Source organism: Rhipicephalus sanguineus, chromosome 7 (assembly GCF_013339695.2).
Source record: "Rhipicephalus sanguineus isolate Rsan-2018 chromosome 7, BIME_Rsan_1.4, whole genome shotgun sequence".
Taxonomy (NCBI): domain Eukaryota; kingdom Metazoa; phylum Arthropoda; class Arachnida; order Ixodida; family Ixodidae; genus Rhipicephalus; species Rhipicephalus sanguineus.
This window is the reverse complement of record NC_051182.1, coordinates 53924879-53949160: the sequence shown is the minus strand read 5'-3', so window position 1 is coordinate 53949160 and position 24282 is coordinate 53924879. Positions and strand designations below refer to the sequence as shown.

The 24282-nt window shown below is 42.6% G+C and overlaps 1 protein-coding gene across 1 annotated transcript; it reads right to left on the bottom strand.

The window, feature by feature from the left end:
* Window positions 1-648: 648 nt before the first annotated feature.
* On the bottom strand, window positions 649-14922 carry LOC119399446 (uncharacterized). Its single transcript, XM_049417705.1, has 5 exons — window positions 14323-14922; window positions 13194-13326; window positions 11214-11335; window positions 7685-7898; window positions 649-800 (listed from the first exon to the last, which is right to left on the bottom strand). Exons 1-5 carry the CDS (start codon window positions 14431-14433, stop codon window positions 715-717), a joined length of 666 nt encoding a protein of 221 aa, XP_049273662.1. The 5' UTR covers window positions 14434-14922; the 3' UTR covers window positions 649-714.
* Window positions 14923-24282: the final 9360 nt, after the last annotated feature.

The window sequence follows — 24282 nt, the reverse complement described above, 5'->3', positions numbered from 1 at the left end:
GGAAATCATGGTGGTAGATTATGATGTTGGAAGTCCTACACTCTTAAAAAAAAAGGCCCTTGAATACGGAAAAACCTGTAGGTAAAATGCTGCCGACCACTCTTCCGCATAAGGTAAACGGTAGACCAGAGATGACGTAGAATCCATGGCACGTAAAGCCCATTCATGCTATTATGAAGCGCTCCGCAATCAAGAAATGAAGCAACCGATGCTACAAAACAAGAGCCGTTACGTGAACCATTTCTCACACATTATTCGTAATGCCATTACTAAATGGACGTAAAAAATTAATGTGTTTTCTGTTACGTGGACGATTTCTCACACATTATTCGTATTGCCGATACTAAATGGACGTAAAAAGCTAATGTGCTTTCTGTAAGTTCAACATTAGGCATACGTAAAAATCAGATGTATCTTCAGCAGATACGGGGGTAGTCAAAATTTCGCAGGTCGCTATCCCACGTAATCCTATGGCAGCATGGCCTGGGAACTTTTGACCAGCCCTGTATATGTAAAAAACAAACGCGAAGAATATATGAAGTGAATTCGCATGCTTAAAAACCGACAAGGTCAAGTTTTATCTTCACTGAAATCAAACTTTATTGTCCTAGAATTATAAAACAAAATACATCAAAGGCATTCAACATATTGTGTAAATAAAAATTGTCAGAGAAGCTTTATTTCATTTAATTATCTTTAAATCTCGAATTTATATTACATAGAAGGAATATCAAAACTTCTTAACACCCATGGTACCTGTATGATTTCCACAATGCAACAGTATTGCGCAGATTTGTTCACTGAAAAAGAAAAGAGAAAAAGATATCGTGTTAGTACAATCACACCAGGCAAGTACAACAGCAAAATAGCGCGAGCTCATTTAGCAGTTCTATGAGTACATTACGCTAATACATGCAGATACAGATAATACATGGAACCTCAATCTGCGGCTAAAGTGTAGAACTTCACACAAAAATTTGGCAGATTCCACACATTGTGGGAACCAATGTAATGCAAAGCAGTCAACAAGGAGCTGCATAGACCGCATTCTTTGTTTTCGAGGCAAATGAAGGCATTCACGTTCCCCCTGTAATTATTGTTCGTCATAGAGTCATTCCACCCCATAATAATTTTGGTACATATCCATTTAACGAAACGACTGCAAGCGTCCCAAGACTGTGGCATGTGAATCAAACCGTACATGGCATACATGTTATGATTTGCATCTTACGCCCTTGTCACTTATGTCACTTTTTTAGTCGCTCGTTAAGGCATCTTCCTCTCTGCCCTATATATTTTCCTCCACACAACAGTGGGATTGAATTGATGAAGCCTTCAATACAGTTTACATATAGGTCTACGTGCTTTATGGAACACAACTGAGGCTGCTGCCTTCCTGTTTCGTTTACTTTGTAATGTCTATTCACTTTGGTATGGTTTCGTCGTTTATTCAATCCCACTGTCCTGTTTAGGAAAATATATAGGGCAAACAGGAAGATGCCTTACTGAATGATTAAGAGAGCATAACTACAACGTAAACAGTGCGATTAGTGGCCATCTAGGCCTCCACTGAAGGGATTGTGGCTGCAAACCAATCTTTTCAGAAACAAAGTTATAGCAAAAAACAAAGATCATACAACCAGAGAAATAACTGAAGCTGCAGAAACAGAATGTATAGAAACTAACTGTGTCAGCATGCCATCCGTGACCCTTTCACAAAAAAAAATATAAGATTTTTTAAACCGTCGGTGATATGTACAGCACGTGCTTGTGGTGCTCAGCGGTGATGCATGTTGATGAGAGATAGGGGCACCAACCTTGTTACTTTATTTTTAAAATTTTCTATTTTTTGACTGTCATGGTATATATGTGCCCACATGTCGAAAAATAGGATCAGTTGTAAGCCAGCATTGTTGTCGTCCCTTCTTCGTCTTGTGTCCTGTCATAATTTTGCACCGTTTTTTCCCCCGTTATGTCTGAATGACAATTCCATGGACGCACCACAGTGGCAATCCAACATGCTCTCTTTTTTGCATCTCAACACCACTTTGTAGTGATGCAATGAACTCTCACTCAAGTGGCTCCCCCCCCTCCCCCCAACGCTTGGCGCACTTGTATTTACTTGTTCACAAATGCCTGTCGACTGACTGTTCTCAAGCTGTAAACACGTGCTTTTTGAACTTCTGGTAATTCAAACAACATTGGGGGGTCCCCACGAGTTTGAATTATCGAGAGCCTAGTGCATTTTGTTAGTTTTGCAGTATTGCTATTGAGGATGTAAGTGGTTGGAATGCGAGCTGCATGACGAGTGAAAGACATGTTTTGTTTCCAATCAGAACTGTTTAAGGTCAGTTTGTAGGGATTGCAGGTCAGTGTGATTGGTAATGTTACAGTAAATCATACAGTCAGCAGCGAAGTGTCGAACATTACATTTTACACAGGCAGGCACATCATTAATGTAGATTAGAAAAAGCAGAGGACTGAGCACACTTCCTTGGGATACACCACATGTCATATAAGCAGAATGAGAGTTAGAATTATTAACAGAGGTGAACAAAGTTCCGGAAGAGAGAAAGTCTTTAATCTAGGTGAGCACATTAGGATGAATGATAAGCTGTGTTAGTAAAGTCGATGGTGAGGAACCCGATCAAGAGCTTTAGAAAAATCTGGAAATACTGCGTCAGCCTGGGAGCCCACCTCATCAACAAATGTAAGTGGTTAAAAAGGCCAGCAGGTTGAGGTTGAGTGCCACATAAAAAACCCTTACAAAAGCTCTGCTGATATTTGAAAATAATGTTATGATCTTCGACGTAGTTACTTGGCTGTGACCGACATTCTTGAGAAGTTTGCAAAAGGTGCTTGTTAGTGAAATGGCTCGATAGTTAAGTGGGGAGGAATGTTCACCTGACTTGAATATAGACATTACCCTGACTAAATGCCAGTCATAAGGAATTAGCCCATTTGACAATGATTGCGAAAACACAGGACAAGACAGAACAAATGCTTTGTGATGTACTTTTAAGCAAATTATTTTTAAAGCCGAGGTGACACAAACTACTAGTAATTTTAAAGTTGTTTAGCAAAGCTGAAATACGCTTCATCAGGAACTATTTCAGGGGTGCAAATGTCGTGAAATGTATTTAATTCAAGAAATAAGCTTATATCTTTATTGGTAAAAACTAATTAGGATGAGTCATTAAAATCTGAGCACAATCACATACATCAGTGATGACACCGCTAATATCTCTAAGCAAGATGTCAAGATGAAAGCTAAGGTTTATAATGTGCCAGAATTTACGAGGGTTGTTGGTTGACAGAGATGACATGTCACAACTGAAAAAGTGATGCTGAGTGTACTTTAGGAGAGACTCTTTGCCACATTTATACTTTTCCCACTCGTTTAAAAGACTGCTTTTTTACTGTCTGCTGGTAATATCACTTTTTCTAGGTATTCATCCGCCGCAACCTCTGATTAAACCATGGTGTGCTGCTGCTACATCTATTGGATATGAGAGGCATGAATTCATGGCTAAGTTTAGAGAGATTATTTTTAAACAAATTCCAATTCTGCTTGACAGTGTGCAAGGAATAATGAACTTAATAATAATAATATCTGGGGTTTAACGTATAATGAATTTAGCAGAGAAACTATCCAATTCAGTTAATTATGTCGGCTCTGCTGCAACACCTGATTTGTTTAGCAGCAGTTTCTTTTTATTAAATGAACTGATAATGGATCCTGTTATTACGTCATGATCCAAAATGCCTTCTAAATTAATTATGTTTGAACAAACATCAGGATTATTTGTTACTACAAGGTCAATAATGTTGGCGGTGCTTGATGTGCGACATGTGGGATTAGTAATAGGTTGCAATAGTAAAAAATCAACACACGACTAAAAAAACATATGAGCTTCGCTCTCACTTGCTGTGAAGGATTGCGTGAACCAGTATATATTAGGGAAAGTAAAATCTGAATATGACAGAATATGAACACAGTAGAGTTAGGGAAATGTGTAGATATTTCACACAGAAGTCGATGAAATTCTAAAAAAAAATCATTCATATTAGGTGACAGTAGATACCACCAATAATTGCATCAATTGAACAGAATTTTAAAGAAACACAAACATTAACAAATTGAACTAATAATTAATGGCATCTACAACAAGTCATCATTTATCACCAAGATTACGCCACCTCCTCTGCAATTTGATCTATCCCATCGAAATATATTGTAATGTGTTTCGCTGACAAACACCAAGTTCTTCAGAACAACATCAGTGAGCCATGCTATTAGTGATGTGCAACATGAGTCGATTAGCAAAAATATTTCGGTACTCTTTGACATGGCACGTCTGATGTTAGTGTACAAGAAAAAAGGGATTTATCGGTTTTAGTGATTGAGCATTTTGAGTGATGTGAAACTGGGGTCTGACCTGAGATCAGAATAGAAGAATGTCTATCTTTCATGAAGTGTTGAGAGAGACAAGCAATGCGACCAGCCTCATTGTCCCACACATTGTTATTGTAATGCTTATTAAAGGTAAGGCAAATGCAGCCACCGTCTTTCCTTACTGATTTTGTGTAGTGCCTTAAGTGATAGAGTTTATACCCGTGTCACACGGGCATTTGAAAGAGCTTCCAACCGGTAGTCTATTGACTCAGTGGTCAAGCTTGAGCTGCTACACAGGACGCTTCAAAGGCCGTCGTGTCAATAGTCTATCAAGCCAACGAAGCACACCACAACTCTATTGAAATGTCGATAAGCATTCAGCAGCGCAAGCGGAAATAGCGCGAACGTGCCCTCTCGTTCACAGTGTGCTCGTACTCCCGATTAGAAACAACAAATCTAACCAGTATGCTTTAAAAGCAGTACATGTGAGCGTTACTTAATCAAGTATATTCGCCACTTTAAATGTGCGAACTGCACATATTTTCAACAGCAATGTGCTTGTCTTCATCATGTCGTCTTGCCGTGTATCGTTCACCACAGTTTCGGTGCTCAACAACTTAAAAAATTAAATATGTATTCATAACTACGAATAAACAATTTATTAAAATGTTTAAACAAAAACAACAGACATATCCATGCTTTTAAGCAGATTTCTATTATTTAACTTTCGAAGACAAGAATACGAAAATAAATATCCACAGCACCATGCAATCTTTGAGAGAAACAGCCCTTCAAAACTGCATTGTAGAAGCGTGACAACTCCATCGAGTCAATAGAGTTGTGGTGTTTTGATGGCCTTCGAATGAACGGCCATTCAAAAGTGCCTGTGTGCACAAGTATTAGTCTGGACGGCCTCGGAATAATCATGAGAGGCGCCGAAGCTTGTGTTCTTGAGCTTGAAGCTATCAGAATCGAAAGTATAGTCGCTGTTTAGTCGAACACCTTTGCGGCACCGCAACTCGTCCCACAAGGAGTAATGCACACTCTCAGTGGAAAATTTGGATGCTCCACTGTGTGCTGTTTGATTTTTCGGACTCCTACTGGCTGTTTGGGTACGCCATCAAACGCAATGACAAGATGTCAGCGATGTTTACAGTACTTTTACTATGCTGCCAGCACTCGAAGTTTGCATTGGCTATGGCTGGAGGTCGTGCCAGCGTCAAAATCCATGCAGAAATTGCATTTGCCGGTGTCGACGGCTATGTTTATTGGCTATGTGTAATGGTTGCCTTTGGGTTTTAGCCAGTCAAGTATTGATTGAATGGCTACAATGGCCAAACCGCACGCCAAGCCACGCTCGGAGTCAGCTCGGTTGGCACTGGCTCGGTGTGTGTGGCCACAGCTGTGGTGTGCCGTTTCATGGTTTGATCAATTTGATGTCTGAAGCGAATGACAGCACTCACAAGACGGACGAAGAGAGAATGACAGCACGAGCACTGAAACACCAACTACCGTATTCACTCGAATCTAGGCCGGCCCCGATTCTAAGCCGACCCCCGAATTTCGCAAGGCCAGAAAAAAAAAACCTTAATCATTGTACTCGAATCTATACTCGAATCTAAATCGAACCCCCACTTTCGCACATTGTTTTTTCGAAAAAAACATCGGCTTAGATTCGAATAAATGCGGTAGCCCAACATCGTTTCCTTTTGGCATTTGAGGGTTTGTGTTTTCTGTTGTTTCTGCGGCTAGGCCTCATCTGCATCTCACTCTCTCATTTGTTGCTTGGCGTGTGAGGCCTGATCTGCTGGGATGGCTCTGACGCCACCCGTTCATCTGCGTGGTCAGGACTAATGAATAAACGTGGCAACTGTAAGACACTGCCGATGGTGCAAAAAAGCAGCGATTATTCGTCAGGTGGAAGGTGGCCAACGTCACTCCGATGTTGCTCGGAAGTTTTCACCGAGCTGGACAATGTTGAGATGACGCGTCGGGTTCTCGAACCAGCGCAGGTGGACAGTGACTCCGATGATGACGCGTCGCCCTCACCATAGCAATGAAATGCGAATTTAACGCAGCGCTAATGACAGCCTACAGCGATGGCCAAATACTGGCTGAAATACAAGCTGAATTGTTTGCGAGTGTGTGTGTGTAAATGTGTGTACAGACGTACATTGACAAGTTTTTCCAGCCACTGGGCTAATAAGGGTGTTTTTTTCTTCTAGCAAATCCTTCTTTTTTCGGACTTTCGATTTGTCTGACTTTTCAATGATTCCCAGCGAGTCTGAATGAATGGTTGGCTACTGTACGACACTAAGCCTATTGCTACAAAAATCGCTCATGAGTTGCTCTAAAGACGTGCAAATTTCATTGCCAATATCTGGAACACCATAAAAAATAACACCAGATGTCTTCTTACACATTAGATGTTTCTAAATTAGCCGTTAATAATGGCTGTGCAGATGGCACCGCTGCGATTTTCGATTCTAATTCAGCAACATGTTGTGTCCAAGTCATTTCCCAGGGTAATACGAATGTTAAGGAACTTATTCAATGATTCCAGGACTGTATTGCAGCTAGTTTACAAATGTGGGACAGAAAAAGTCAAATTGTTTAATTCGTCCGTCTATGCCTTAGTCCTAGGCTTAGGGTTTGATTCAACGTCGCTACCAAGAAGTAGAAGTCAAAGGTACGTCAAGGTATTTGGTAATTTGTATCTAGTAATCATGTACAGAGAGTACTAGCACTTTCTCCTGACCTTGGGAGCCTCTTCTGTATATCCTTCACATTGTAACCATACTATGCAAAATAAATGTTTGATTCGAAAAAAAAAAGGCAGCACGAGCCCATTTCAAACAATTCAATAGCGACAACACCACAACAAGGGAAACATCGTCTTCATGGTACCGGTGTGTTTCCTACTGACCATAGGTCGGCAAAAAATGTGAAGCTCACTCAGACTCACTCATACAATATATTTTGCCCTTAGGGCTCACTCAGACTCAAACTCACCAAAATTTTCCTCAACCGGACTCACTCGTGCTCAGACTCACTATAATTTTTCTCAACCGAACTCATTCGGACTCAGACTTGCAAAACTTTACTCATACAGACTCACTCAGACTCACGTCTCGATACGAGTCTGAGTGAGTCGACACATGAGTGAGTTTGCCGACCTATGGTACTGACTAACCTGGAAGAACGTCAACAATAAGCATGGCATCGTAACTGCAGTGCCAAGGCCCCATGCATTGAAGAAATAGGTGTGCTTATGAGCTGCTTGGTCACCTGACTGTTCCATCTTGCTGAATGGAGAACGCTGTACCATCCAGAATTGCGAGGCGGGATGCGGTGGAAATGATGATGCTTCATACTTTGCTGACGATGTGGTCACACAACAATTCTCTGCGACATCAGGACACCAAGACGCTTGTGGCAAAACCAGTCGTAGTGGTGCCGGCGTGATGGGTGACAGCTGGCGCAAGAACAATAGAAGCAGCACCTGAAAGAACATCAATGGTGAGTGCGACATCGCAACTTCAGTGTCGTGGCCCATTCACATGAATAATGTGACATGCCTGTCCAATACGTCATGAAACCCTTTCCCTTAGTCATGTGTGGCCATACTTGCACACCACGGCCTGTGGAATGTGGGTATGTGCCCCACATGATTCACGGTTCGTTAACCTAGGAAAGGAAAGAATGCACTTTGGCAATCTTAACGTGATAGCACTAAGGAGACCGCGGCAGAGAAAATATGTTGCTGGTGTCAACGGCTTCTCAGAGAGAAAAAAAATCCCAATGAAAGGAAACGATAAATATCAGTTTGGGATGGATTTGAACCCTGGTGGCGTGCAACCTGATGACTGTGCTTTTAACGTGAGTGCCGACATTGCATCATAACATAAGCTACTCCTTAGACATCAGTGCACTCAACATGCCTGGTAAGCCCTCGATATGCCTACAGCTACTCAATTCACACAAAGACGTCAATCAGCCTAGTAATGCTTGGCTCAAAGAGTAAAAAAATGCAGCATGGGCAGCTTCTCACTGACTGCTTCGCATAAAATCTATTCCCACAGAGCATGGAATTCGCTGTACTGTGTTTTGATTTAATCCATGCGAATGTGTAAAGAGCACCACTTTTCAACTTTATTTTCGTGCCTTCTACTGCAATGTGAATAATAAGTATATCCCATGAAAACACCAGAAGTACTTTTAAAAATCCAGTATGTTTAGAACAAGTGTCTTAAGTTAAAAGTATGCAACAGAATAATGAAAGCAAGGGCATCTGGGCTTTAGAAATACTTCACTAGCCAACGTGAGCAGATCACTCGCCCTGTCAGATTCATAACGAGTTCTCCCTGAAGAGAATAAGGGCTTTCCAATTTTGTCACGAAATGTGATCGCTATTGCAACCCATCATGTAAACCACATTACATTTAGGAATTATTTATGACAATTGGATGTCGGCTTGAAAGTGTGCAAGAAAAGCAGCTGTTGTGTGAAAGCAAAAGCTTCTGCTGAAATAAACTGTCATGTATAAAATTTGCCAAATTTGCAGTACACAAGACAACAGGAATGTGCGAATAGTCAATTTTAGAACCGAATCGAGTACTATTCGAATAGTAAAGCAACCATTTTCAAAACAGCTCTGAAATTTCGTAACATTTTATTTTCAAGAAATATTCAATTACTTTTAACCGACGAAAACTATTACAATTATGTAAACTGAGGTAAGCGCGTATGCATCAGCAACTAGAGCATTCAGGAGATTTTGTAACTATACAATGAAATACAGCAGTCACTACATTATTCAAGGTGCCACTTTGTCATCAGCCTTTTATTAAAACTGAAGTGTGGCATAAGAATTAAGCAATAATGAACTGAACATCACCCATGCAGCTAACCATTTAGTGAAACACACAAACTGGTATTCACTTCATGGGCCTTGGCACCAAAGGCAGCTAAATATCATGGTTGAATACTGCATCTGCAAGAGCAGTTTACATCAACATAACATTGTGTCTGTTGTCAGTCATGTAAACACGTACAAAAATTGCACTTCTGAATCCGAATGCAGCCGTCATCCCCACAGTCTCATGACCGATCTCATGGTGATGATAGTGGGTTGGCGACACATTAACTTCTGTGACACTGCAGTTTTTAGCAAACGCGCCTTTATCCGACGATCAATACAGTGTCGATAGACCGTTAAAAGCTGAAGCTGCATGTACCTTGGTAATTCAATTGTAAAAATAAGTAAAAATGACCCCTGGCAGTTGCAATGCATAGTTACTGCGGGGTTTTCCCGCCCATGCTGATTATTTGAAAACTATTCGAAAACTATTTGGTATTTTCAATACACACTATTCGATTCGCATGAAGATTATTCGATTTGTTATTCGAAATTTTTGAATATTCGGACACCCCTACAAGACAAGGTGGCTGCTTGCGAGCTCTCAACAGCTTTTTGTAATAGTAGGCATTATGTCACATTAGGATATTGAGACCACGCCAAAGACAGGCTTTTTGACAGAGCACAATAGCAAAGGTCAGTGCACAGGTATAGCAACCTATTAAATATATATACTTAATAAACATGACACAAACAGGCATTCTATGTATAATAACTAAGATTATCGCCTAAGAACTATCCTTCAGTCACTATTTGTCACTCCCAAGTGACCCACAATCCATACTTAATACTAATCTATGTTAATTTAACTGACTCAATGCTTCATAACTCTTGTCTATCTTAGACAACCTGAAGATAAAGGCCCAATCAATGGTCACCAATGGAATGCGTGACTACTACAGGAGAAAAGAATGTTTTTTTTAATAAAATTTTGAAGTTCACGAACCTGAACAATTGATGCTGCCCCTCTCTACCATGCTGGCCTCATTTACTGCCTCAACAAACAGTGTCTGCCGTAGATTATTAGTTTGATTAATTTATATTAGATTTATATTAGGAGCAAAGGTGTGCACTAGCTTATTAGTTGGAGCCGATCACTTGTCCAAAATCACTGACATTGTTTAAAATCATCCGTCAACGTATCTTCACACAGCTGCTGCCTAGATAGCACGACAGCTCAGATGGTAGAACCAGTTCATCCACAAATGCAGTGAGGATGGGTATGGTTTGTAGGGTTTAATGTATCAAAGCGACTGAAGCTATGAGAGACGCAGTAGTGGAAGGGTTCAGATCATTTCGACCAGCTGGGGTCCTTTAATGTGCACTGACATCACACAGTACATGAACCTCTAGCATTTAACCTTCGTCAAATTGCAACCATCACAGCGGAATAGAACCCACGTCTTTCAGGTCAGCAGACAAGCGACAATACCAATAGGCCACTGAGCCGGCTGGTGGTGAGGGGTATGATTTCCAGACTACAACTAAATTTCTTCAGCTGTTAAGCTGCATGCAGTTCAGTGAATACACAACACTTTAATGATAAAGCCTGCCATGCACTCTGCATGTGTTACTGAACTGTAGTATGGCCACATAAGCAAGATGGAGAAGGTCCATTATTACGCATAACCAACTCTGGTAAAAAATTGTCGCATGAGATCCCGAACCGTAATATGGAAGTACTCATAGCCCACAATTAGCCCGATGCCATAAAAAGAGCACTGCAATAATGACTGCCTTCTTTGCTTGGTGAGGTAACAAAAAAAAAAAAAAGACGCGTGACCACAAAATACAGAGCCCACACAGCTCTTGTGTGGGCATATGCATTTCCTTCCTGCTTTTTTTGCAATGTACCTTTTTTATGTCAAGAACTGCATGTTAAAAGCAATTTTGGCATACCTTGCACAGCAGCGTCTGCCGGCGACACATCTTTTGCAACAATGAAGGCCCTTTGGCCCATGGGCACCTGAGCTGCAACGTCTTGAAATACTTCCAAGCTCCATCCGATCTAGAAGGAACACCTGTCGCAAAACAACAGCACCATAAGCTCAAACAATGGCTACAAAACTTGATTTCCTTTGTGTAGAAATGGTGTTAATCAAACAAACGTTTCATCTAGCCACTGTAACAAAATAAGTTACTTGGGAGAGTTAGTGGAAACTCGAAGTTGGTGCACACTTTCAGACATCACACTACGGATAACTGCTGCCGGAGCCCTGTGGTACAGCAGCCTGTGTGGTAGTACTCATTAAATGATCAAAGGTACCCACTTTCCTTCAAAAGTGGGAGCAGAGCTGCCTCTGCTATCAAAAGCATGTCATCCTCACACTTGAATGCACGAAGAAGCAACTATAGCCATCTGATTTTCTTTTATTGTTTTACATTTTAAAGCAACAATATTAACTTTTTCCTTTTCAAGTAGAACAGAATACATTTTGTATTGCTATATGTAACCACATATCCACACAGGCTTCCCCTGTTATGGTTGCCATATCCTCTTTCCAACCAGACTTGTGCTATGACTAGTTCTGCTAGTTAACCTGCCACTTTTCTGCTTTATTCTATCTTTTTGTTGAACAAAGGGTAACTAGACACATATGGAAAACTACAAATGCATGTTAGACACAAGTAAATTGTAGCTAATAGATGCACACTTATTCAAGGTAGCAAAGCACCACATGGAGTGTGCTTTGATGATGGAATTATGTGTAAGAAAGTTGGAAGGCAAGATATTCTCAAGTGGTTTCACTTCAGAATACCGGGGCGTTTTGAAACACATCATCATCTTAGAGCTGTTGCAGTGGTGAAACAGGCACATCACCTTTCAGTACACATACTGATGTATTAAAAAAGCTGATCTGCCACAACAAAAACCACTTCAGAAGCAGTGTGAGATGCAGACTTACCATACAGTTTCAACATGAATTAAAATAGTCAACATACCATATGTGGCAGGTCAGGCTATATTTGTATCAACATTGCTTTCGAAATTAAATGAGCAGGCTAATTTCATTCAATTTTAATAGCTTGCTCTTCTCCATGGGTATATCATGGTCTAAAGCCATTTTTAGAATTTGTACTTGCAGCATGCTTACACATCGGGCATGCAGCAAGCAAGCAAACATAAAAACAAATAAGATTTAAGAGTAACTATGAATACAGAACATGCCTCAGTATGTGCACAACTGAGCCATAGTTACAATGAGGGCATATAGTACGTTTCTTCACCTGTAATGCGCAAAGTTTATTCTTGACAACTATGCATTGTGTTGTATGAAAGCTCCTTAAATTGCAACCATAGGCAGCAGTGGTTAGGCTTCCTTCTTTTTTTTCTTGAAGCCAGGGGTTGGGTACAATGATGCTGCACTGTCATCTACTATGCTAAACAATTTCCAACGAAACATTCACTGAAGCTGCTTTTTCACCTGAAAAGCCTCTTTATCAGGCTCGCCATCACAGTAGCACGAGAAAAATAGCTGCGCAGCATCAGAACACTAAAACTCCAGCCAGAGAGAAACGCAACATAATTAAACCTGCAGGTGCTATGGATTGCACCGGCCATGTTCGTGACTATGACCCCTCAAGTTTATCACCAAGACAATGATGGCATGCTTTAGGTCTTCAATTAAATTTTACGAGTTGGCTAGCTTTTGTGCGTCTATGGTGTAAGCTTGGAGCATTTTTTGTCTAAAATGCTGTTTGGTAGAGGAAAAGCAGGAAAGACCACTTTCAGTACAATTTGGCGCAGCTGTTAGCTGCTTATCGGCTGCACTAGTCGTGCAACAATGTTGCATAACAACGTAAAAGCCCTAAAATGCATACAAATGTTTTGGTTGGGAAATACAGGCAAGCAATAGATTACCCACGTCGAGTTGTTACCTTTGCACTGCTTGAACTGCAGATACCTTACTCTTCCGCTTGCTGTTAACGTGTGGTGCTGTTTCAGCAGTGAGCATTTTCTTGATAGCATAATGTGCTCTTCAGATATTGAAGAGAGGCAGGACTGCTGTTTCTGCAATGATGAAAGCAACTTTACCATTCGGCACCCAAAATATTTTTGCGCTCATAAACCAACCAAACTGCTTCTAAAGGCAGTTTGGTTGGTTGGTTTATCAGTTTAGAGGTAAATAATAGCTCTAAAGAGATACACCACAGTTCTAAAGACCAAAACAGTGTCGGCCTTTGAACAGTGCTTAGCAATTCTGATACTGAACTGCAACAGAACCCTTTGCAAGCAAACTCAATTCCTAATGCAGATGTTGTTTTCCACTGCAAAGCATGGTGCACTCAGAAATGATTAAAAGTGATACGTCTCTAACTGAAAAAAAAAAGTTGGTTCATTTCAATCCGGATTTTAAGGTATCAACTGTGATCCTTTCGAAGAGGGAGTGAGAACGAAGATGGTAGGTCGCGCCTTTTCAACTTCAAATAGAACTGAAGAGAAAGAACGCAACTACTTCTCAGAAACCAATTTTGTGGCTTGCCTACTCTCAATGTTTGACTAAGGCGTCGCGTTGTCAAGTGTAGGTTCTGACATCATTGTTGTGATGATGCCCCTGCTGTTTTTTTTTGTTTTTTTTTCCCACTGTATGCTGCTTGTCAGTCTGAACAACTGGTTTGGTAGATAACCCCTTTACTTCTACAGTAATACCTCGTTAACTCGAAGTAGTAAGAACCAGAACAAATTTCGAGTTAAGCAGGTTCAAAGCGCAAAAGACGAAGACAGAGAAGAGGCTTGACACACACGAGCGCTGCGTGCCCGTGTGTGTCAAGCCTCTTCTCTGTCTTCGTCTTTTGCGCTTTCAACCTGTGTCATGCCAAACCAACAAGCCCAAACAAGCTACCCTAGTGAACTTCGAGTTAAGCAGATTTTTGAGATAAGCAAAGTTGCGCAAATTCTGTTGAGAAGTCCAGTCGTATCTAAAAACGTTATCACTACGGACCAGTTTCTTAACAGGAGGGCCTAACTGACTCTTTGTAAAGAACTTAAAGAGAAATAATGACATACCAGAGCTGTCAACCAGCTGTGTTTTTCGGCGCTGCCTTTGTATTTTCGGCACTGCCTCGCAGTAACACTTGCACCTAGCAAAGCTTTCTCGAGTTGCTTAACACACCGCATGTGGCGATCATCCGCACCGCTGCACTTTTCGCATCATACGAAACACATTTCTTGTCTCAGCTGATGTCGTCACCCCTGGAGTAGCTGCGTCGACACTGCCGCGATCACCGTGCGTGACGTTAAGTTGTTTCACTTAAATGGTCAAACCAGTCGATGTTGCAGGCGAGATCAGTGTAGCCCACCACTAAGTCCAGAGAATCGGCCTTCTCTGTCAATGTTGTGACTCGAAGGGGCACCTCTCGCACGGTGCAACCACACAATCAGCGCCGTTTTGACGTCCGGAACTTCGAGCCTCGAATCCGCTTCTTTGATTAGTGCTACCTTTCTTTGCAGCATCAGTGACTTGCTTGGCTTTTGGTGGCGTTATCCTCACCACATCGCACGAGCGACGAAAAAATCCACGCGACGTGCCTTGCGTAAATGAAATGCTGAAATCGCATCTCTGACGGTAAACAAAACGTGTACGACCCGAGCTATTTTGCAGGGCCTGCTTATGTGCACGTCTATAGCGTCACATGACGTGACACAGGGTTGCTCGACAAAGTCGTTATGCCGCTAGGTTTCGACTTTACTTTCGGGAACAGTGTCCACTTCGTCGTAAACGCGACAGCCTTGCGCGAACCTTGTGAAACGTATGACATTTTGCCGCTAGTATTTTGTGAAACGGTTCGACGGCGAAGTTTTGGTTCCATTCTCAGTCGAGATTTTGAGATAACCGAAAGTGGGCACAGAAATACTTCGAGATGAAGGGCAATAAATACATTGCACCTATAGGAAATCGTTCGGTAGCGAGAAAATTTCGATTAGCCGATTTTTCGAGATATGCGAGTTCGGGTTAACGAGGTATTACTGTATATGTTGTAGCATGGATTTTGGGGGTCAGTAGAAGGATGATATTTATATCTTTCTTTAAAATTCGGCGGATGACTGCACTGGTACCTATACATAGGGGAGAGATAAATTAACACAAGATACTTGTTTTTGAGCATTGTTCTTGGACATGCTTTCTTTCTGCCAGGTTGTCTTATGAAGGAAGAGATGTGGGCAGGCTGTTTCTTTTTTTTTTTTTGGGGGGGGGGGTTCAGTGAAAATCACACTTCATTTGCTTCTGTCAGATTCTAACTTACAGTGCGTTTCATTTATTCTGAATAAGCTATTGACAACTCATGCTTTTGACTTACCGGATGGCTCAAACTGAAATGCACGTAGCGGTGTGAATGTGTTTGCTTGTGGTAGACAGAGAACTTTTGCCTCCTGTTTCGGTTACTCATACATCGAAGGAATGGGAGTGATTCATTGACAAATGAACTGAATATGCACTAAGTTTAGGTGGATGTCTGACTTGTGATGTCACTATAATTCACGTACAGTCGGCCACGAAATAATATGGCCCATGGGAGCACGTGCCAAAATTGCCATCTGCGCTGTTTAGTGGTGAGCCATCTGCTGTCAAGAGTGCTGCTCTGGAGAATGCGTGGCCACAGCTATGCTCTCGAAAGCGGATGGCTCGCCCCTAGACAGTGTAGACGGCAATTTCATCACACACTTGTGTGGCCCGTATTATTTTGTGGTCGATTGTACCTGAGAGACTTTTCGTTTAGGGTGAAATCTGTTTTTCATGGTGATGCTCCAATGAGGGCCTCAGCCTCAGTGAACGTGACCAACGTAATCGTAAAAATGAGGGCGCCTCATCAGATTTTACATGAAACGAAAAGTCTTCCTCAAGTACATTAATGAGAACCAACAGACAATCAAGCCAAGGAAGCTATAGGGGATGTTATTTGTAGTAATCAAAAAATTTAAAGTGGACAAAAAGACAACGTGCTGCCAGCATCGACCGATAAACACAGATACACTCGATAAAATGGCCAGGAGAAAGACCGTTGCCGTAGCTCAATCGGTAGGACATCGGATGCATTATTCGAAGCTTGCATATTTGGTACCTGCTGGTGGCATACAAATAACGTCCCCAATACTTTTCTTGGCTTGACTGCCTGTTAGTTGTCATTAAGGTTGTCTAACAAAGAAAAACGAGCCCTTTAGTCCCTTCTTTTGTTCATTCCTCAAGTACATGACATACAGTGACATCACAAGTCAAGCTTACACAGACACCTAAACTTCGTAAAACTTGATATTCAGTTTACTTGTGGATGCAGAAATATGAAGCAGAGAGTCTGTATTAACTCATTATCAGGAAGTTTTACTGTAGGTAAAAAGTAATGTGAGATGTATATAGTGTGAAATGATGTGTACAGCTGGCGACAAAGTTGCAAAAAAGTTTGTTCTTGCACATGTTTAGTCGTAAACTTAGCATTGAGGTGGTCCTAGTAAAAATATGGTAAACAACGCAATCACTAGTAACCTTCATAAAATATTTTTTTTTGTTTTAAGCAATAAAAATATTTTTGAAGTGTTCAGCCAGTTTCTGTGCTTGCGCGTGTTTATACCTCGTAGCAATGCGTCCCAGCGGCATGTACAAGCTGCGCGGACACGAACATTTTGACAACATAAGCAGCTTTGTACGTGCCTATTTAAATGGTTTACTATTGAGTGTTAGCCTGAGTAAACAAGAAATCCAGCCCCTACTTAAAGTGCGTTTAACCACGTGCAGCTGTCCGCCGACTGCTCGCACAGTGTGCTTACGCAGCAGCACATTACCTATACGCTAGGATTGAGAAGCGGGAAGAACACTATGATTAAGAAAAGGATCTATCAAAATAAAAAAAAGGATATGTTGCATGGTGAATAAGTTGCAGTTATGAACCAACACATGGTCAATGGTAAAACATGGTCACTTGAATATGAATGTGTTGGTTCATGACTGCATCTTATCCTGTTTTTGATCTTTATAAGATCTTTTTCCTAATCGTAGTGTCCTTCCCACTTCTAAATCTTAGCGCATAGGTAACGGGGTGTTCCAAACATCGGTATTACTTCCCGGTGCTGTAAAAGCACACTAATGGGGCCGTTAGCGGAGAGCTGCATGTGGCGACCACATTCACTCTAGTATGGTTTGACTTTCTCGTTGGCTCAGGCTAAGATGCACTAGTAGATCACTGAAATAAGCACGGACAAAGCTGCTTATCGTGTCTAAATCTTCCACATGTCCGTGCTGCTTGTACTCGCCCGCTAGGATGGATTGCTACGAGGTACAAACACGCGCAAGTACACAGACTGGCAGAACACAAGTTCAAAAATATTTTTCTCGCTTAAAGCACTACATTATTTTATAAAACTTTCTCAATCAGTAGCCAATGAAGCTTACTAGTAAATGCGTTATTTACCATATTTTTACTAGGGCGACCTCAATGGTAAATTCACGACCAAACATGTGCAAAAACAAACATTTTTTGCAAATTTGTCGCCAGCTGTACGCATTATTTCACACTATATACATCTCAAATTATTTTTTACCTACAGTAAAACTTCCTGACAATGAGTTAATAAAACTATCACATATCACTGAATGTTATCTTTGTATTAAAAAATCACCAATATAGACCATATTGCCCATATAAAGGAAGTATAAAAAAACCACTAAAGCGTAAAAGTTTGTAAAACTTAATTTAAGTTAATATCCTACCATCGTTGTACAGGGGAAATTTTGTCCTAACCTAATTAAGGAAACACAGATTTTCTGACAACGCGTTTCACGAGCCGTGGTTTTAAATAGCTTTCCGCAAAAAATTACATGCTGCTTGAGTTCCCTTGAGTTTACAGTTCCCTTCTGGGGCTTCTCGTGCCTTTTATCAGACACCGCGGAGGAGATGCACTTTCGCCCGACGGTGATCACACGCGTGAAGGCTGCAGCGCGCCACGATTTCACGGTAGATCGTCTCGTCTTTCGGAGCAGCGGCATATGGGCAGTGTAAACAGAGGCTCACCTAACGGCGGAGAGACACACACATGGAGCGGCTGCGCTCCGGCACTGACAAGCCTGAACAGTGCTGGCAATCGCAATATTCTTGTCCTTAATTCCTTGTGCAGGCGCAGAATAAAGCGTAATGCGACAACTGCGGCGAAGTTATCAGCGCGAAACGAAAACCACAAGCTCGAGTTGTAAACACGACCTACACGATCATTCCGCGATTTCCGTAAATGCTGCAGTTTGTGCGCTCACTTTGAACTCCGCCTCAAAAAACATGCACGGTACAATCCGCAAGGGTAAGAATCATACTAATTATATCTGCGTAGTGCGGGGATCAAAGTTTAACGAAAACGTTGGCGTAACCCGCACAATTCCCCGCCTTTACTCGAGGCGGCCTCGTCTCAGATATTGCTGAGCGTGAGCATATGACAGCAGATCGATTTTTAGCGGCACGATCTACAACCACAAAGGCGAAAAGATGGGAAGTCAATCACTCACCTCGAAGACGTAGAGCGTATGAAAAAAGCAGCTCCAGCATGGTCCCGCCGTCCCGCTTCGTGCGTACGGCGTTAGGGTTAACCGTTAAGGGGGTAGCTGCCGTGGACGAATGAGTCAACGAGTGACGATCGCAGTGCGCCCATGTGCGCCCCCTCGGTTGATATGTCGAATGGATTTCTCTTTCCGCGATGGCCTCCTGAACTGCCGTTTGGGATCAAATAGTTTCGTGCAATAACAGAGGTGCAAAACGCGTAGTCGCAGCGATGGTATGCGACGACCATGTTGGTATGAATTCCTGGAAGTCATCCGTATTACAAGAGATACTTGCGGCCGATTTTTGTCATGAAGGAGGAGACGCTTGTGTTTTGCACTATTCCGCGAAAAAATATTGTTTTACGTGTGCTGTGTCCATGATATTCGCGAAGTATTGGAGTCATTCCGTATTGTAAGTCACTACTTGCTGCTGATTTTCGTCGTGAAGGAGGAGACGCTTCTGTTTTGCAGAATTCAGCGAAAAATTATTGTTTTAAGTGTGCTATGTCCATCATATTTGCGAAGGATTGGAGTCATTGTTTTTCCTGGATACTGTATCCGCTTTCTTGGTTCCTAAATACGGAAATTTCTTTGAGTGTACTTGGTGAGGCTTATCTCGACGCAGGCCGAAGGTAAACGTTTCTGCATTTTAGCTTCGCATGCATTTTCACTGTTACCTTAAAGTGCCGCTGAGGTAAGTGAGTGTGCAAGAATTGCCAGAGTTGCGTTTCTAGCGTGGCGGTATCAAGCGGCGGCTGTTTTCTGGTCTACCCGCTGGCAGGGCTCATTTACCTCTGGGCAACTGCGCGGCGATGTAACACAGTTACTGTCGCTGTTCACACAGACACTTCTAGACTTGTAAACATCACAATGCAGCAGCACATCGCGGACGTAAGCCAGATAAGTGCGTGCGCAAAATGTAAACATTCACGGCTGCTGTACTCCACAAATTTTGAGGCGGTGATTGACGCCGCATGAATTAAAAAAAGCGGGCTGGAAAGCTTAATGATCGGAGTTGGCTTCTTTGAACTTTAAACATATTTCTGCACATTCAACAGGAAAACATTATCAGTGACAGTGATTTCACATAATGTCACTCGCACTTTCAGCATGCCACTGTCATCCAGCTTGTTCACCAAGCCATTCACCAAAACATGTTTTGCTCGCCTCCATAAGCCAGCATTTCCACTTAACACCAAAAGAAGCTCTCCACCACCACCACCACCTGCCACCATTTTTTCCACTCTCGCCATCATCAGCCATTTGACCACCACAGCTTCCACTGCATCCACTATTCTTTCCACCTTGACCACTATTGTTTCCACCTTATCCACCAAGAATTCCAGCATCCACGAACCCATGATTTTCAATAGGGTACAGATGCAATATTTAAAGGGCCCCTCACCAGGCCACATAGCAAATTTTAGTTAGACGCTGGAAGTTGTTGTGCGCCGAATGAACAGCAGTATGCCGCAAGAATTTTTCAAATCGGTTCCTTACGAGCTGCGAAAAGTAATAATTTGTAGCGGCGCGAAACCGTGATGCGAGGAGGCGAGTTTCAAACCCTTGCCACTCGCCCGGTGTAGCCTTCGCAAGCCAAATCCCTTCCCTGCCCTCTTCACTTGACACGTACGCATGAAACATTCTGCATGAACACGCAATGCGCATGCATGGTCACGTGCGCATGACGTGCCCGAGCCAGCCCGAGCACGCCAGCGGCGTTGCACAGCCGCTACCTTTCTTTTATGTAGCGGCCGTGGGCGTTTTGTCGGCGTTCTCTGTGGTATACTGCCTGTTTCTGCGGGACGGGCATGAAAGTTGAGACATTTGTACGAGCACGAGAGTGGCGGTATCATGAGCCAGTGCCGCATTAACGTTTACTTGGACGCGGTAGAATAAATGACCATAATGAGCGCTCGAACGCGCCAGACAATTACTTTCGTTTCCAGGGCTGGCGTCTGCTCGATGCGTTAACCGCGGGGACACGAACGCATGGGAAAGGGAGAAACATTAGCCCCGCATCTCGCTGCAATTCACAAAAAAAAAAAATGAAAAAGACGAACACATTCCCTTTGTGTATCTCTATTTCTCTGAAGTTTTATTAATCTATTCAAGCAACAAATTACACAAACTACACATGTCGTGTCAAATAATTATCGCAGCGTCACGTGCTACTCTTGGCGACGTCAGAGCGCGGTCGTCTACGTAGAGGAGCGACGTCACAGCACTACCATCTACGTAGGGCCATTTTCTCATGTACGTCATCGCCTCATTCTCTAAAGCGCGCGCCCGCGAGAGGAAGGGCAAGCTGCGTTCACCTTGAAATTTAACCCATTTCCGCGGCGCGTAGCGTTGCAAATTTTGGCAGACGTGATCGTGAACGCCCAGTGTATGCATTGCGCTCGTTAGCTCAAAATTGTCAAACCTGGTGAGGGGCCCTTTAACGTCTTCGAACAATCAGGTGTCAATCAGATGGGATTAGGACATCATTCAAAGTTCTAGGTACTGGCCCTTTGTACTTAATATTTTTGTCATGTTATCTCAAAGGATATAAAGGAAAGGCAAGGTGTGTTTTTAATATTTCACTGGCGTTACGTGAACCGACAATGGCAGTTAACTACATTGCAGAAAATTGCTGCAATACCCTGAGAAATGCCGACGGCTCTATTGAAATGTTCCATTAGCGGAATGTGCATGACTTTGGCGCCATGAGCACCGTTCTACGAAAGCCACGATTGCTCTCCCGCAGTAGGTTACGCAGTACCACAGCTTTGTCGATATTTCTAACGGACCCTGCTGCTAACCTGAATAATTTACCTTTCTAAATGCGAGATTGATTTAGGAGAACGGTGATTTGGCTAAGTTGGTTGGTATTCATCTTGAAAACAGCGCATACGCACCAGGACGAATACGAAAGAAACAATGGGACGGGACATATTTTTGACCTTCAACCGCGGCGTCCACGAAGGTGCTGCAAAAGAACCATAACGTCATGACGAGGTGAAAGATGGCGAACATTTGTGACGGCACAATTGATTTACATGATGACATCGTAAAATTACATCGGCGCTTATTCAGTGGCTGGCTGAAAACAGAGGCAGCGGAAAACCAGCTGAGGTACAGAAATCTTGCGTAGGGCATCGTAGGGTTAACACAACGACTGAGACGAAAGAGAAGAATACGCAGATGGCTTTTGGCAGGCCCATAGCCAGGAGTTTTTTTTCGGGGGGAGGGGCACTTGCTGAAGGCCTTGACAATTTGAGCAAAACACCTATTTTGAGTATTTATTTTTGGTAAAACACCTCCCTCTATCGCAATTTCCGAGGGGGGTGGTGGCGGGCCCCGACGCTTCCCCTCCCCTCCCCCACTGGCTCAGGGCCTGGCTTTTGCCTTCTAGTCGTCTTGGGCGAATGCATGGAAGACTCGATGACTTTCTTTTAAACAGCTATAGCTCTTTGTAGCTTTTCGATAATGACATAGAATGTGCTATGACTCACCCATTCTTCGGTTTAAAGCGCCATACGTCTTGTCAATAAAAGAACGACATATTCGGCGCCTACGTGAATCATGAAAAAATTATCACGCAAACAAATACAAATGTGGCGTGTGTTCATCAATGATGACATGCAGTGACGTTATCACATGCAATCGCAATTGACTCGCCAAATGTTGTCTATCACTGGGTGATGTGCACGAAAGACCTCAACGGGGTGGGAGGGGGGGGGCGTAGAAAAGCAACAGAGGAATTCACTGAGTATCTCGTAACAGCCCACGCTCTCACATATACCCTTTCCTGGAACGTCGTCTCCTCCCGTCATCAGCGTTGCGTCTATTCATCGTCTTTCATGTCTTAGCTGTGAAAGGGCTCCAGTGAAGGCATATCCCGCGGCAGTCGAATGCAACTTTGGCATTAAATTTCGCAATTTAATTTTTCTCATGTGTACTGAATGAGATTCAGAATTTTGTCCTTAAGAGTTGGGTGATAACGCGAGTGTTTAATAGACCGAAGGCGTTCCCATGGCCATAGACTATAACTTATCTTCCATCATGTCCAAGATAGGAATACGGGTAGCAGTAGCACCTAGTGACACTCATGCCTTTTCGAAGCATATCCGGTCGAGCACTAAGTTACGGTTTTCTTAACACTCATCAAAAAGTATTTTAAAAATCGAAATCGATGGTTCTGGTTCATGATAAGAGATATATTGGATACCTATGATATCGCAGTATAAATTAACATAAGGGCCAGTTAACTGTCAGGATAACTGCAGCAAATATATCGTTTGAGCTTACTGATAGATTGCGAACAGCTGCGATTGGTGCGGCGCCTGGTAGAGCATATCCAAACAACGCACTTCCTTCTACGCGGCTTCTGAGATCCGCTTCGGTTGCGCGATAAACTGACTGTTACCGCAAACAATACTCAAGGCACACTAAAGCCGACGTGCAAGTGCCATTGCCACACAACTAATTCGAGGATTAGGGCCGCATCCAGTGTTTGAATCCACAGCCAGGAAATATTTTGACGAAGCCTCTATAGAAAACGTTCTCGTTTTACTTTTGTTTTTTAGCTTGCGTACAACGTATTAGTATACTTCAGTCCCCGTGTCATTCGGCAAATGCTGTTGTTTAGCCCAGTGTTGTTTAGCCACTCGCATTCGGAGCGCGAGGCCCAAGTTCTGACACCGACCACCGCTGAGATTTTTTTTGGTGCTCAATATTTCTTTCTATGTATTGATTGGTAATAAGCGACCGAGTGAAGCAAAAACCGTTGTCTTGTCAAGTCCGCGTAGATACACTTTTGCATGTAAGATATAGTCTCCATCCACTAAACCGTTGTGTGTCGGCCCTGTGCCTGATTAAGAAAGACTTGCCAGATGGCCTACGTTGAATGCGCAAATGCTCGGCTTATTACAGAATGCAAGCTCGCAATTTTCTTCTAGAATCTCTTGTTTAGCTAAGTGCTGGTACAAGATATTGCATGAAAATTTTGCGGGATTGAGTTGAGTTAAATATTTGCCGGCCATTACGATGCTCAGAATCCAATTTAAACGCAATGGCTTAAAAGAGATCGGTTTGCAGAAATTACGCGGTCAGCGTGAGTTTCGGCATCGGTGTCGTTCGTTGTGAGCGAAAAATCACCATCTTGTGCGTGACCGAAAATTCAAGAAAGCTACAAATAAAAATAATAAAAATATTGGGTCCGAGTGAGAATCGAACCCAGACCGTCTGCGCGGCAACCAGGTGTTCTACCATACAGCCACGCCACTATTTGGAACGGCACTGAAAGTACTTTAATGCTTCACAAACACATGCGTCCTGTGTATGTGTGTCACGGTACGAGAGGTAATGTCGCAGTAACATTGCGTGGTACAAGCGTATACGTTACCATCGGGCGTCACACCACGTGAATATCATAACGGCTTCGTGGTCTAAGGCAGGCCACCCAT